At 39.8% G+C, this 13,878-nt stretch overlaps 1 protein-coding gene across 4 annotated transcripts in view; it reads left to right on the top strand.

The window, feature by feature from the left end:
- The window catches only part of srgap1a (SLIT-ROBO Rho GTPase activating protein 1a), an 83,527-nt gene that overhangs the window by 21,469 nt on the left and 48,180 nt on the right, over positions 1–13,878 (top strand). For all 4 annotated transcript variants that reach the window (XM_058387532.1, XM_058387530.1, XM_058387529.1 and 1 more), the window contains exons 2-3: positions 4,453–4,648; positions 11,902–12,064. In XM_058387532.1, the coding sequence (XP_058243515.1) occupies positions 4,453–4,648; positions 11,902–12,064 (359 nt within the window). The remainder of the gene's footprint in view (positions 1–4,452; positions 4,649–11,901; positions 12,065–13,878) is intronic.

Genomic DNA, 13,878 nt, shown 5'->3' with positions numbered 1-13,878 from the left:
CATACCAACGTCCTGATGGGAATTCCCTTGAACATGATGAGTCAGTGGTGACACTCTCTGTCTCTGACCTACTCTCTCGTTTCACTAACGTTAGGTAGAAGATAAAATTACTCAGTGGAAAGTAAAAGTCTTTTGACATATTCCATGTATGGGGTCCTGAGAAAGCCCTGATTACCATGTGTATATATTGTTTCTCAAACTAAATGACTAAAGAAAACATTTAATTTAAAGTTTATATTCTGACTGCATTTAAAGTCAGATGCACACTGATGCCACAGGCTACTAGGCCTATTTATTCATTATTAAAAAGGATAATATCTATATACTTACAGCCATGTTTTACAAACCTGCATGGCATCTTATCTACGTACATTACACGATCTTTCTCGAAAGCCAAGACAAGATCAGAAGGTAAATAAAAACATTTCTGCATTCTCTTGGTGAAATATATTCATGGTTTTGTAAGGATAGGACATCACAGTATGTTATAGGCATGTAGTTTGTATTACAGAAAAAAACATGATTTTGGTTAAAAATCTGCTTTTTGTTTAGAATTTGGCTGGTGTTTGGTGGGTTTTCTTAGCATCATACATAGTAACCTTTAGGACTTTGCTGAACTTTTACATCATTTATAAATAAATAAAACAGGGTGAAATATTTCATTTCACCTGATTAGCAATTTAGTCTCATGAGCATTGCATATGTCTATGAATATGAACAAACAGACAAAGATTTTATTAAAAAAAATAATTTAAGTACCATTATCCATTTCTCTATCAGTTTTTTTTTTGTAATAACAAATTACTTTTCGCAAATTCTATAAATTCATGCTTATACGTACAAAGTTAGTCAGTAATTCTAGGTCATGCATGTTATTATTCTTTATAATACTGACAAGTATACATGAAGTACTTTTCCATCCACAGCACAATAACCCAACTCTCCAATGCTTTTGACTTTGTGTACAGATTTTGAAACAAGTCTGACATTGTTAATTAGGCCGGCGTGTGAATGTTTTGTTGTTTGGGGAAAGCGTGGGGTTGCGATTGACTGCAGTGTTGTAAAGCAGATGCTGATCCGGCGCTGGATAGCCCTCTACATTAAGTGTGCTCTTGTGACTAACGCTGCTATTTCTGGTGCTACTGATGAGCCTCTTTATCATGAGAGATTCTGGTATGTTATGGCCCAGATAACTGCTGGCACACCCCCAGATGAGCTGTCTCTGAAAAGTATGTTTCTGGTCCCAAACTGCAGCACTTAATGAACTAACTGGGAAGAAGCAGTTCACTGAGGTTTGCTCTGCAGACTTCTCAAAAGTTCAGCTTAATGAAAATCTTGATGTAATCTAAAGAGCACATTTCCCATAGACAATTTATACCCAAATCTCGCCAATGCTTCAGTGGATAATGTCAATTGGATATTGTAGATTTGTACCTGAGCAGCCTGTTGAAGCATCCTTTCAGCACTGTATAATATACAGTCGTAGAAGACTAATGATGTATAATCTCACTATCCTGAGTCACATCTGGCTCATTAGGGATCTACATCTGGATTTCTTTGTGCCACTGTCTATACAAATAGAATTGAATGGAATTTTTTGATGAAATCTTTGCTCCGGTTCAAATAAAGTACAGCTTTGCTTTTCTTGACAAAACCCCTTTTTATTATCTGGCACATCTGCCATCAGAGGAATAGTTGAGTGGCCACTCAGGACCTATTTCCCATGATGAAAGGGGTGGTGGCTAGTTTGCCTTTGTTTAGTGTGACCTTCAAAGGCGATATATCAGATACAGTTTGCAGGAACAAACAGCCTTTTCCTTCAAGCATCAGGTGCTACAATAATGTCCAGTGAGAGGGCACGGACTTACTGGACACCACTTTTTACTCCTTCTGTTCAGAGTTCTCATCAGGTTGACTCTCATCTACCTAATCTGCTCCGTATTTCTGCTCTTTTAAGCTATTTTTTGTATTGTAGCTGAGATTTTTTGAACTGCAATGCTGCGTTACTTACGTTTCTTACACTCTTACTCTTCTTGTTTGTGTAGGACTGGATGGGTGCACAGGTGTCCTCAACTGTCTCTGTTTGAAGTAGATCACAGGGGCTTTGATCATGGAGGCACACATATATACACACACACACACACACACAGACACCCACCCACACACACACACACACACACACACACACACAGACCCTATGACACTTCACAGATGTTTACCACACAGGTGACCTCATGGGTCGAGGAATTTTCTTTGTCTCTGAGGGTTACTTGATACCAAAAGGTGATGAAGGACAAGAGAGGCAGAGGAAACCTTAAACCAGTGCTTTGAACTGGCATTAATGTAGTGTTATTTTCTCTATTTAGAAATATAGCAGTGTTTTTACTAGTCTTTTGTCTGTATAGCACTGGTAAATATGCCCCCCCAAATGTTCTGTCATTTTCTGTTATTATGTACATGAGATATTAGAAATTCGACTTGATTGTCTAAAGAGTGTTATAACCACACTGGTTTATATGCTATCTTAAACTGGAAGTTCAATTCATCTCCATTTCAAATGCAACTCTAGTAGTCTCCAAAATTCATGTTTACATACTACATGCTTAAAATCTACAGGGTAAAGGTTGAGGTTTAAAGTATGTACAGTACCTGTCTATGAATGAATGTACAGGGACACGGTTTATCTTCATTTCCCAATCTTCCTTGAGTTACATAATGCTCTCCAGTTCCTTGTTCCTGCCTCTTAGTGGGACTAGTGTTGAGGTGGACAGTGTGGCAAAGATATCATACCACTTGAATACTTGAAGCATACATGAAGATATTTTTATATAATCAAGAAAGATATACCACTATAGTTTAAGAGATTAAAATATTCAATGAAGAAAAACAGGTAAATGAAACAAGGTTTTAATATTAAATTAGTTACGATCTACAGCGAGTCGCTAAACCCACGTCCAATAATATTGATACCCACGTATCAATAATGGCTAGATAAGTAAAAAAAAAAGCAAGAAAAGTGATCACATAATCATCATATTGCTATCTTTCCCTCTTCATAAAGTTGACCATTTCTCAGTGTAGTCTAATTATCCCAGAAGCTACACTGGGAGCTAATACATCCTTCCGGTTTCACACAGAGCCTTCCCCTGGCTTCCTTTAGGCCATGCCTGCATTTGTGCAAGAGTTTGAATAAAGCATGTTTTAATTTAATCACTTGATCTTGAAAAGACTAGTAAAGACAAACATCTTTGGCACAGTGATACACATACTGTCATAAACACTAATAATACAATTTCCTGACTTTGACTCTTACCAGATTATTCAAAATATCATGTAAACAGTATACTCTGATATATCAGATTATTTCCATTCTGGAAGTCTGAAATTAAGTCCAATAAGTGAGTTGCTCCTTCGCTCCGATGATATACTTCCACACATACCATCAGGATCATGAGAAATATTGGTTCTGCAGTCCCTCGCTTAAATCATTGCTGTCTAAATGCATCTTTCTTAATAAGTCACAGGAATTAGCCTGGTTAAAACGTCTCCTCTTTTCTTTGAGCACACACACTTTAATGTCACCTCATTATTCTGTTTCCTCCCATGGTGGAAATGTCAGGGTCTGATATGGCACCTTATGGGAAATCCATTAAACATGGCAAGCTTCTCCAGGGAACTGCGAGAGCAACAGCACTTAGTGTGTTTAGCACATTGTGGAGCAGTGGGGCTTCTAGGAGCTGCAGCCTTAATGAACTCTGTGTTTTATATTCTGTATGGCAGGTGAGCTGTTACATGATGGAGTGGGATGTGGGCTGGCTAAAAATAGCTCCTATTAAGTGTGGTGAAGTCTGGATGCATTGCTGGCAATGTGTGGCTCATGAGTAATACATAAAGACACAAACACAAGTTATGGTCAAAGGTGACAGTCTGAGTTCTGTGCAAGGCTTAGCTTAAATCTGAAAGTTTTGGAAATAACATTTCTGGTTGTGTCATTGATTCTCAGTTATAGACAGCTTCTTGACTTGACTAGATATTGGACATTTCATTTTGTTGCATATTTGTGATTTGTGGCCGGTGGTGGCCCAAGTGGTTAAGGCTCTGGGTCGTTGACCGGAAGATCAGGGGTTTAAGCCCCAGCACTGCCAAGTTGCCACTGTTGGGCCCTTAATCCTCTCTGCTCCAGGGGTGCTGTATCATGGCTGACCCTGTGCTCTGACCCCAACCTCCGAGGATGGGATATGCGAAGAAAGAATTTCACTTGCCAGTAATGTATATGTGACAAATAAAGGCTATTTCTATTCTGTCTCTGATGCTTGTCATACATTATTACATCATGTTATATGGCAAGAACTTTGCAGCTTTCACTTACCCAGTCATCTAGCTAATAAATTCAAGATTTGTGCATATTTCCCAGAATGTTTTGATTGACTTTTTTTCCTTGTCTGGGTGCAGAGATTCGAGCTCAACTGGTGGAGCAGCAGAAATGTATCGAGCAGCAGACAGAGATGAGGGTCCAGCTTCTGCAGGACCTCCAGGACTTCTTCCGAAAGAAGGCAGAGATCGAGATGGAGTATTCCCGTAACCTGGAGAAGCTGGCGGAGCGCTTCATGGCCAAGACCAGAAGCACCAAGGACCACCAACAATACAAGTAAGTGCTGTGTTTGTGGTTATGAGTGATTCATCTGACACTTGGTGCGTTGGGTGATTTGATTCCTTTTTAACCATTTATGAAATGCCACCTCCAAAAGTTGCATTTTATTGTCGTAACTGGCATCAGTGGATGAAAGGAGGCTCTACATTCTTGGAAAACCTATTTATTAAATAAATTCAGAGGAAGGAAAGAAAGGAAATGAAATGCATTATCCTGTAGACAGATGAGACGTTTGGTTTCACTCCATTAAACCATATTTATATAACACTGATTTTATTTTGTCTTGTCAAAGAAAGTTAAACAAATGGAAAAAAAAAGATTTTGTGATTTATCATAATGGTCTTTATTACTTTTTATTTCTCCCTTGGATCTATGGAAATGGTAAATATTTTGTGAAAACAGTTTACATGGTGGTTAAGGTGCCATCTCTTTGTTGGAGCACTGATTTTTTGTGGCAGTTAGCTGCTGCATTGATATGTAATGAAACACTTGTAGTCTTTTATTTTCTCATAGCCTTACCCTGCAGGAATTATTAAAAAGTTCAGCTTGAATCAGTGGACTATAAATCTAGCTTTTGAAGCACTTTCCTCACAGCCAAAATGAAATATTGTGATACTACATGTAAAATGTCCAGCAGCCCTAGAGTCACTGAGTTTATTTCTCTCTCAAGTTTTCCATGAGTGAAGACACTGAGCTTACAACCCGGGACGGTAAAGCTGCTGGAATGTCGAAATGCTTTTAAAACAAACCTGTGGACTTTTTGTCCTGTCGGAGATCGCTATTGTCAAGAAGACAGGCCCACATTTGCATACTGTTTAAACTAGTTGGATAGGAAATATCTAACGGCTGTTTGCCTCAGGCTTCTGTAAATAGAGTAGACGGCTTGCTGCCGACCCAAATGAGTCCGGCAGCTGTGAGTCTGACTGTAACGGCCGTGAGTCTCCGTTTTCATTGTGTGATATGCTGGCCTGTCAGAGTAGAGGGAGACTAAATACTGATGCAGCCCATTTGAATATGTGTGAAACATGTAGAGATGCGTAACCAGGCTTGTCCTGACTCATAGGTGTATATATATGGCAAAGAAAACATTTAGACAAAAGACCAAGTCCTGTATGGGGCTTTGTCAATTTCATGGCATTTCCGTGTAGAGTATGAAGTCTGGAAAGTGCTGCTGTGAATCAAGTGACGAGGGTTAATTCCACATTAGTGTTGCTGTGGGTGAGAGCACACTTAACAGAAATCAGATGGTGTGTCAGGGCTGAAGAGAGCAAACCCAAGATCTAGATACTGTGATCATTATGTTGATTTACAATATGTTAAAACAAACCAAAATCAAATATAAAAGTATGAGTTAGCTCATTAGACAAGTCAAAGCTCTAACGTGTTGCCAGTCCCATGTTTTTGGTTATAACTAGATTAAAATGTTGTAGCTAATGTATTGTGATATAATACAATAAAGTATGGTGAGGTAAATAGCTAGTTAAGAGCGCCGCTAGAGATTAAGTGAAATAAATGTGTTTATGATTGTTAACCTCTGCTAACGAAGTTTCTGATTGAGTCAGCATAAAATTTCAAATGTCCTTGCTTTACACACAAAAAAATAATTTGAGTCTTCCTTTCGTCTTCATGATCATTTCGATGTAGTTAACCTCCGGAAGAGATTTATATGACAGTTAGCTTATTTTACTCTGTTTTGTCAGTATTTCCACTTACCTGAGATTCAGAAAAGATCATTTGTCAGCAGTTTGCCCCAAACAAACCGGATGGGATTTGGAACAAGTAGTGTTGGCTAAACTTAGGGCACCATCTTGAAGCTCATTAGGTTTTAATATAACAGACTTTTTAAGATTTATAAGTTTTTCCTTTTCTGGTTGTTGAAACACCTTATCCACCAGGGAACTACAAAGAAAAGACTAAAATCCCGGACATGAAGTGTGCTTGTTCTGACCACCCAGGCTGCTTATTTGTCCACCCTCATCATGGATCTCGCCATTGCTGTGATTTCACCCAGAGAAAACTTATGAGACTGCAGGAATACAACAAAATATGACAAAAAATTGTAGTGCCCAATACTGCTGTCAGAGCATCTTGCTTCAGTAAAACAGGATTATTGATAAATTCTGATAAGTCTCAAGCTCATTAGGCAACAAAATGACATGGTGATCAACATGAGGTTCAGAGCAACTGGCTTAAATAGGGCCTCAATATGTTTAAAGGTCTGCAAAGACAAACGTAGCTGTCTGTTCCAGCTGTGCGTCTTATTCAAAGGTCATCTTTGTTGTCGTCATTCACATGTAGCTCTATTTAAAGACTTACAGGATTGGACGTGAGGAAATCCGTTTGAGAATATAGGGCGAGGAATTCAGACGAAGTCGTCTAGCATCCCGCCGACGACTTTAATCGGTGTCTTGCGAGTGCAGTAAGTTGTCTCATGTGAGCTCACTTCCTCATGTTTGTATAGTGCTGCTCTGATCCTGAGCATGCATACACACACACAAAAACATGCACAAACAGGGAGAAAAGAGGCAGCTGGATCAGCAGAGCTTTGGTTCTCAATGGTTAGTGTTCTTCTATAGCCATGTGGTGGCCTCATCCTCAGAGGGAGAGCGCAGCTGTTTGCTGAACTAACACATCCGGCTCTGTTTGTTCAGGGAGGTGTGCTGGGATGGGGATGGCAACGATCTGATTACATGCAAAGTCCTCCTCCTACACTACCTCCTAGAGACTTCACAAAGATACCAGATTTTGTTTGTATGCAGAACAAGTGTTTTATGGAATCTGGCTCACAAGTTATGTCCATTTAGGGGATTGTGTGTTGGACGTGGGATGTTGCTTTGGTATTGGCCATTTTGCACATATCCTTGGCTGCATCTTTGCTATACAGCATTCTACAATATGATACAGTATTTGTACAGGCAGTTTATCCGCACAAGCTCTCTTGAATAAGCTGGTATTCCACTTTGCTAAATCCTCCACTAAGCACTCTGGAACTCTCTCTCTGAGGACCAATTAGCTGCCATTAGTGCGTCCACTGGCTCTGGCTATATCATCCTGCCATGCATTAACTGTTGAATGGGGTTTCTTTCCTGTAGGTAAGGAGTGAAAGTAAATCACCAATATCACAAGTGGCATCTTTAGCTTTCTGCTGAGTTGTGAATGAACTTGTGCCGTCAGCAGCGATGGAGCTACTGAAGCTTGCTGGGTAAAGCAGGGAAAACGAATTTGTTCAATTGCACCAGTCATCTGAGTTTTACGCAATAGAGGAATAATGTTGGAAACAAGGTCGTACTATTTTATTAGTGTTGATAGGCTCACAAACCAGTCTTTTAGATAAGGCAAGAGGATCTGGTCTGATCTCTAAATCATCTGCTTTAAGGCCATTTGACTGACTTTAACTACACTGACTGATTGTATCTTGGCCTTACTAGACACTCTCTAAAAACCAGTATATGAAAGTCCATATATGTGGAAGTATGCATAGCCAATCAGATTTCTACTTTCAGGATTCTGAAGCTTGTGGCCAGCGAAGTGTACATAAGATTTGGCTCCCTGTGAGAGCAGGTTGTAGACAACTCCGCTTCACGTCCCCTTTCTCTTTATTTCTTCCACTTTCTTTGACTAAAACGTAGATTTAATCCCAAATTTACATTTGACATTCTTTCACCAGCTCAGCAGTGAGCTCCAAAATGCTCTCAGCAGCCTGGAACATGCATCAACGAGAATTTGCAACATTATTTATTCCATATTTTTTGCACAAACGTTTACGACAATTATTTTCAGTTAATATCGGTCAAAGGTTTTTAGTAAGATATAAGATAATGAGTTTGGATTTGTTTTGCTGCACTGGGATACTCCCACCTTTTCTGATTAAATGTGCGTATACATATGTCCTCTTGACCTGTTAATGCAGTGGTTGTGCCAGAACATGTCAAAGTCATGTTTTGAAATTCCTGATCTGGTACAGTTATTCCCAACCCTGGTCTTCGAGTACCTTTGCCTTGCATATTTTGTTTTCTCTTCTATAAATCACCTAATCCACCTAATCTTATAATGAACAGTAGTCTCACAAACCGGACCTGTAGCTTTCAATAGGGATCTTTGGTACTTCAATAAACATGTTCAAAGAATTTCATACTTTACCATGAAGAGGCCATTCGTCTGACATCACAGATGACCACTCATAGACGAGGTCTTAGCTCACTTATGGGTTAAATTTATTTGCCACAAACAGTTTTTTAACAAAACTTGAGATAACTTTTGTTCAGTCTTGCTGAAAGCTTGGAAACCAGTACATACAAGTGTTGACTGCCAACTAGATGGCAACACCGTAAGATTTTTTTAAGCTAGTGTCTTAGATTGAGTCCACATGAATGTATCCAAGTTTTATGAAAAAGAGAAAAGTGCAGAATATGGCTACTTATGACTTAGGAGATGGCCAGGCTTTGCATTACTGCTCTTTGGGTCTAAGTTGTATGTATTTTCTTTAAGTGTGTGTGTGGTATAGGACTCTGAGAAGATTGCTTGGCCAGGTCAGAAGGTCGTCTCATTGGGGAAAAAAGCTGCCACTGCTTTCTACGGGAGCACACTGAGGGATGGTCACTTCTATTCAGTCAGCATTTCTGACCTCACAAATACAAGTACTAAAAATGCTGTAAATGATTTTTGGTTTTGTTAAATTAAATTTGTCCTCAGATATAGTAAATAATAAAACTCATTGTCCATGCCATTTCTATGTTCAGGCAGAAATATGATGACCAGCTTATAATGGCATAGGTTTCCGTTTGTTTGACTTACGTGTGCCAAATGTGTGTCCCATACAGCTTTAACCACCAAGTTAAGCATTATTTCACTTCACTATTCAGCTTTGTCACATGCTTTCCATATGTTCTGCAGTGTGAAAGAAAACTCCCTAGCGGCTGCCGGGATACTGATCGAGTCTCTTGAAAGGTTTTATGGTAATTGCCATCTGACCAAGCCTGCTCGTCCTGCCATAACTCTCTCATTCTAAAATCTCCTCCTCCGAAAGTGTGCTCCTCCAGGCTTTTAGTTCAATTAGATTATCCATTTCATCCAGTCTGGCATGACTGATCTCACTCCCTATGCTGTTTTTTTTTTTTAACTTTGAGGATTGGTTCTTATCACCTTGTGTCGTTCCATCCAAGAGATTTGCTTCCTGTGTCTGTTTTAAATGCTGTGGTGTTCATGGAAATATGACCGAAAGCGTCAACCTCAGCTTCTCTCTCTCTCTCTCTCTCTCTCTGTCCTGTCTACGTGGCATGTGGATGTCCGTGTCATACGGTTCAGGGCTGGGATATGTTGACCCAACTGTTGTGTTGACACATGCTGCCTGTTTTGTAGGCTTGGACTCTGGACCAAAGGTCATTGTAACATTTAACCTTTAGTGAGAATGCATGATGTGAAAACAGTGAGGTAGTACAAATACCTTTGCAGGTGAATGCAAAAGGGCACTTTTACTTTAATGTGTGTGTGTGTGTGTGTGTGTGTCTCCTGGGCCCTTGAGCAAGGCCCTTAACTGCTCAGTTGTATAAATGATGTAAATGTAATTCATTCTGTATGTACCACAAGGGTAGTTTCTGTGAAACTGGCAAAAACTCTCCATGTACAATAAAATGAGGAACAAGGTAATAACTTTTAGACTACATACAAGCTTCCTCTTAGAGGTTCAACCGTTTTTACTACATCTGGCTGGAAGGCAAGTTACAGGATTGTAGGCAAGGAGTGAAACTATTTAAGGTACCCAAGGTGATCAGTTCAGATGCTGTGTCACGCTACTGCCTCTTGTACTTTTCTTGACTCCCTGTTCATTGTCTCAAACACAACTTCATCTTGTTAGTTTAAGTGAATGCAAATAGCTGATGAAGAAATTATGTTTGTTTACTTCAATGGTGTCCTTGAAGACAGACATCTGTATTTGTGCTGGTTAATGTATGTGACATTTGGTGTGTCCTGCTGCAGTGATTATAGCTCTAGAAACAACCACAGCATTATCAACCAACATTTATTCCTTAAATTTAGACAAGAACTTTAGACCAGATGCTTACTTGGGAGATATCCACACCTCAGTTCATTTCTTCTGGCTCACATTGTAGCATCAAATGTTCAGTCAAGCCCAGATGAACACATCAGTGCGGTGTCTGTTATGCTACGATTAGCCAATCAGACAAGGGCTTCAGGGCTTTGACTTCTCCATATAACCAAATCCATGTAAATGACATAGAAACATCTGGCATCAGTGAGCAGGGAGAGATTGTGAAGCAGCAGGCGATGAGTACACTTTGAGTATAATTTTTTCAGTCACTTTATATCAAGCCATTGTAAAATAAGGGGGAGGAGTCACAAAAACTTATTGACTTATGAATGGAACCCCAAATAGGGTCTCGAATGGCCTGGTGCTCTGGCCTAAGAAGTGGTTTAGATTATGCTGAGGAAATACGAAACAGATACAGGACATACAGGAAACGTTTTCTAAACTAAAACTGATTCAACAGCTTTAGCACTGTGTAAATGTTCATCTTTCCTTATTTCTGTTTTCCAAACTGTCCCATGGAAGAATAAACTACCTTGAGTTTCAAAGAACTTCATTTAAACCCTTTTAATGGAATTCCCATTAGCCGGTGTTCCTTTCACTTCCGTAGACTTTATATATTTTAGCAGCTTTGTGTCACACCGTAGTATATTATATACTATTGATCAGTGTATGGAGTGATGATGGAGGGATTTGAACGTGATAAAAAGTGTTCTCTTACTGGTTTCGTCCCCATTTTTTGTCCAGGTATTTTAATTAAGTCTGTAAATAAATATTTGATAAATTTCATATTTAAAAAAATGTGAATGCTCGAAATGCTGAAATATTCCCGTACTTATATGGATTGCTGAAAAACTATAGCCCACGCTTTTCAACACTTTGTTTGACACAGCATGCAGGATTTTTTTATAATGTTTTTTTGGAGGTGAGAGGAAACCGGAGAACCCACAGGAAACCCGAGCGGATATGGGGTGAATATGCACTGAAAGGTCACATAGAAAGTAACCGCAGTTTAGGATGGATCTGGGTAACCTGGATTTTATGGATTTAATGTGATTAAGGACTAGTCTTATTTTATTTAAAAATATGTCAAAGACTATAGGCTTGTAACATAGAGTGTGGAAAAAATGTTTAAGTTAGTTGTGTAATAAAATTGTTTTTTATGAATCTAACCAACTCCCTTTCTGTCCTTTCTTGTCTGCAGAAAAGACCAGAACCTCCTTTCCCCAGTGAACTGTTGGTATCTGTTGCTGAACCAGGTGAGGCGGGAGAGTAAAGACCACGCCACGCTGAGTGACATCTACCTGAACAATGTCATCATGCGCTTCATGCAGATCAGCGAGGACTCGACACGCCTTATGAAGAAGGTTAGAGCAGTTGGCTGTCCTGCTTCCTCAACAGACAGACCAAAAAGCAAACAACACGTACACATAAAAGCCATACGCTTCTATACATTCATTCAGTTTCCTGGTGGTTAAACTGAGCCCCTGAGGCTCCCATGTGGAATCACATCCGCCATTTGGTCTCTTTTAGGTTTGCCCTTTGTTTGGTCTCTGTTCCTTTCAAGTAATTCTCACCATGTCCTTCATATACACCAGACATCTGTTCTCTCCTGTTATATTCAAAGGACTAGAGCGTAAAATACCACCCACTCGAGACACGACTACCCTCTCCGCAGTTAGCCCTTTGTGAAGCAGGATCATGTGCCTGTGCTTTTTGTGGTTTTTGTCTTTCTTTCGAGCAGTGCCAGTGTTCTTTCGTCACGAGTCGCGAGGTCGGTCCGACCGAATGGCCAGTTGTGGTTCCACTTTTAAAGAGAAGCTTTAATCATGGTTTCTTTCTGGCCAGTAGACTTCTCTGGCCCTTTTCTCCAGGATGGACAACTTCTTTAACAATCACACGCTTCCATATCACTTCAAGTTGACCACAGGACTAAATTACAAGGCCCAAACACTGCAGGGAGATGGTTAGAGCCAATTAAGGGAACTGATGAGCTAGGCTGGAAGGCCTCAAGATGGGGAAAGCCAGAGGGTCCTTTCCAAAGCAGGGAAAATACTAGCCTTCTCTTGACATGAGCAAAAATGCCACGCTCCTCTCTTACTGCTTCCCTGATGTGATTCAAAGGTACTTATTACTGTGTGGGATGTTGAGGGGCCTATGATAAAAGAACAGATGTGCCATGTGTGCACCACAGCTGCTTTCAGCAATATGACTGGCTGATACTGGAGCATAATAACAGAGACTGAAGAGTTATGAGTCATTAATGTACTGTACCAGAGAATACTTGTCTAGCAAGGTCACAGTCGCTAAGAGTTGTCCTCATTTATTCTTTTTCCTACTCGCTCCCTTTCCTCACTGTCTACAGCTCTGCCATTCTTTATCTCTCTTAGCGTTGTGACGGTGCACTTGTAGGCCAGAGACAGTGGGTTGTAACTCCTAAACTGCCTTGAGTCCCATGTGTCATGCTTAGAAATTTATAGCAGGGTTAAAAGAATCTGCACCCTGTAATTGCGCTCTCTCGGCTGATTCTGACCACAACATAGTTTCAGTAATCATCCTCACATACAGGCCATGCATACACACAGCTGGCTGACTGACACACACAGTCTGTGTGTGTGTGTGAGCAAGAAAGTTCGAGACATACAGAGAGACAGACAGATAGATAGAGAGAAAAATTAGGTCAGCTAACACAGTGATCAGATAATGATGAAATACAATGAAATCACAATAAAGCCGATTAAGACGATGTGATTATTGTGTTATTTAATTGAATTATATTGCTATTTTCTTAACGTATTTTGCTTTTGTAAATATGTGCAACATTAAACGAGGATGCAGACCTGCTTCACCCATGTGCCAAAACATTTCCTTCCTACCTTTTTGAAATATTAAGTGAGTATGCTTCGAGACAGTTGAGTTCCCACTCACCACTCTGAGTGCTTCTACCTTGTGTGTAAGTAGAGGCAGCGCCGGTAATGAATATATCACAATACCAGAAATGAGCAGAATATTGCAGTACACTCTTTTGTATCGCAATATTCTAGAAAGTGATATTCTGCCTCATGCTTACCTTAAAATTGACCAGAAAAACAACCCAAGAGCCACTCACTGGCAGCCAGGAACCTCAAGTGAGTTGACCTTCGATTTGATTAAAACAAAACAAAATTTACACGTGATTCAA

The sequence above is a fragment of the Hemibagrus wyckioides genome, linkage group LG04 (assembly GCF_019097595.1).
Source record: "Hemibagrus wyckioides isolate EC202008001 linkage group LG04, SWU_Hwy_1.0, whole genome shotgun sequence".
Lineage (NCBI taxonomy): Eukaryota > Metazoa > Chordata > Actinopteri > Siluriformes > Bagridae > Hemibagrus > Hemibagrus wyckioides.
The sequence above is the reverse complement of the archived record's forward strand: the minus strand, read 5'-3'. Positions and strand labels throughout refer to the sequence as shown.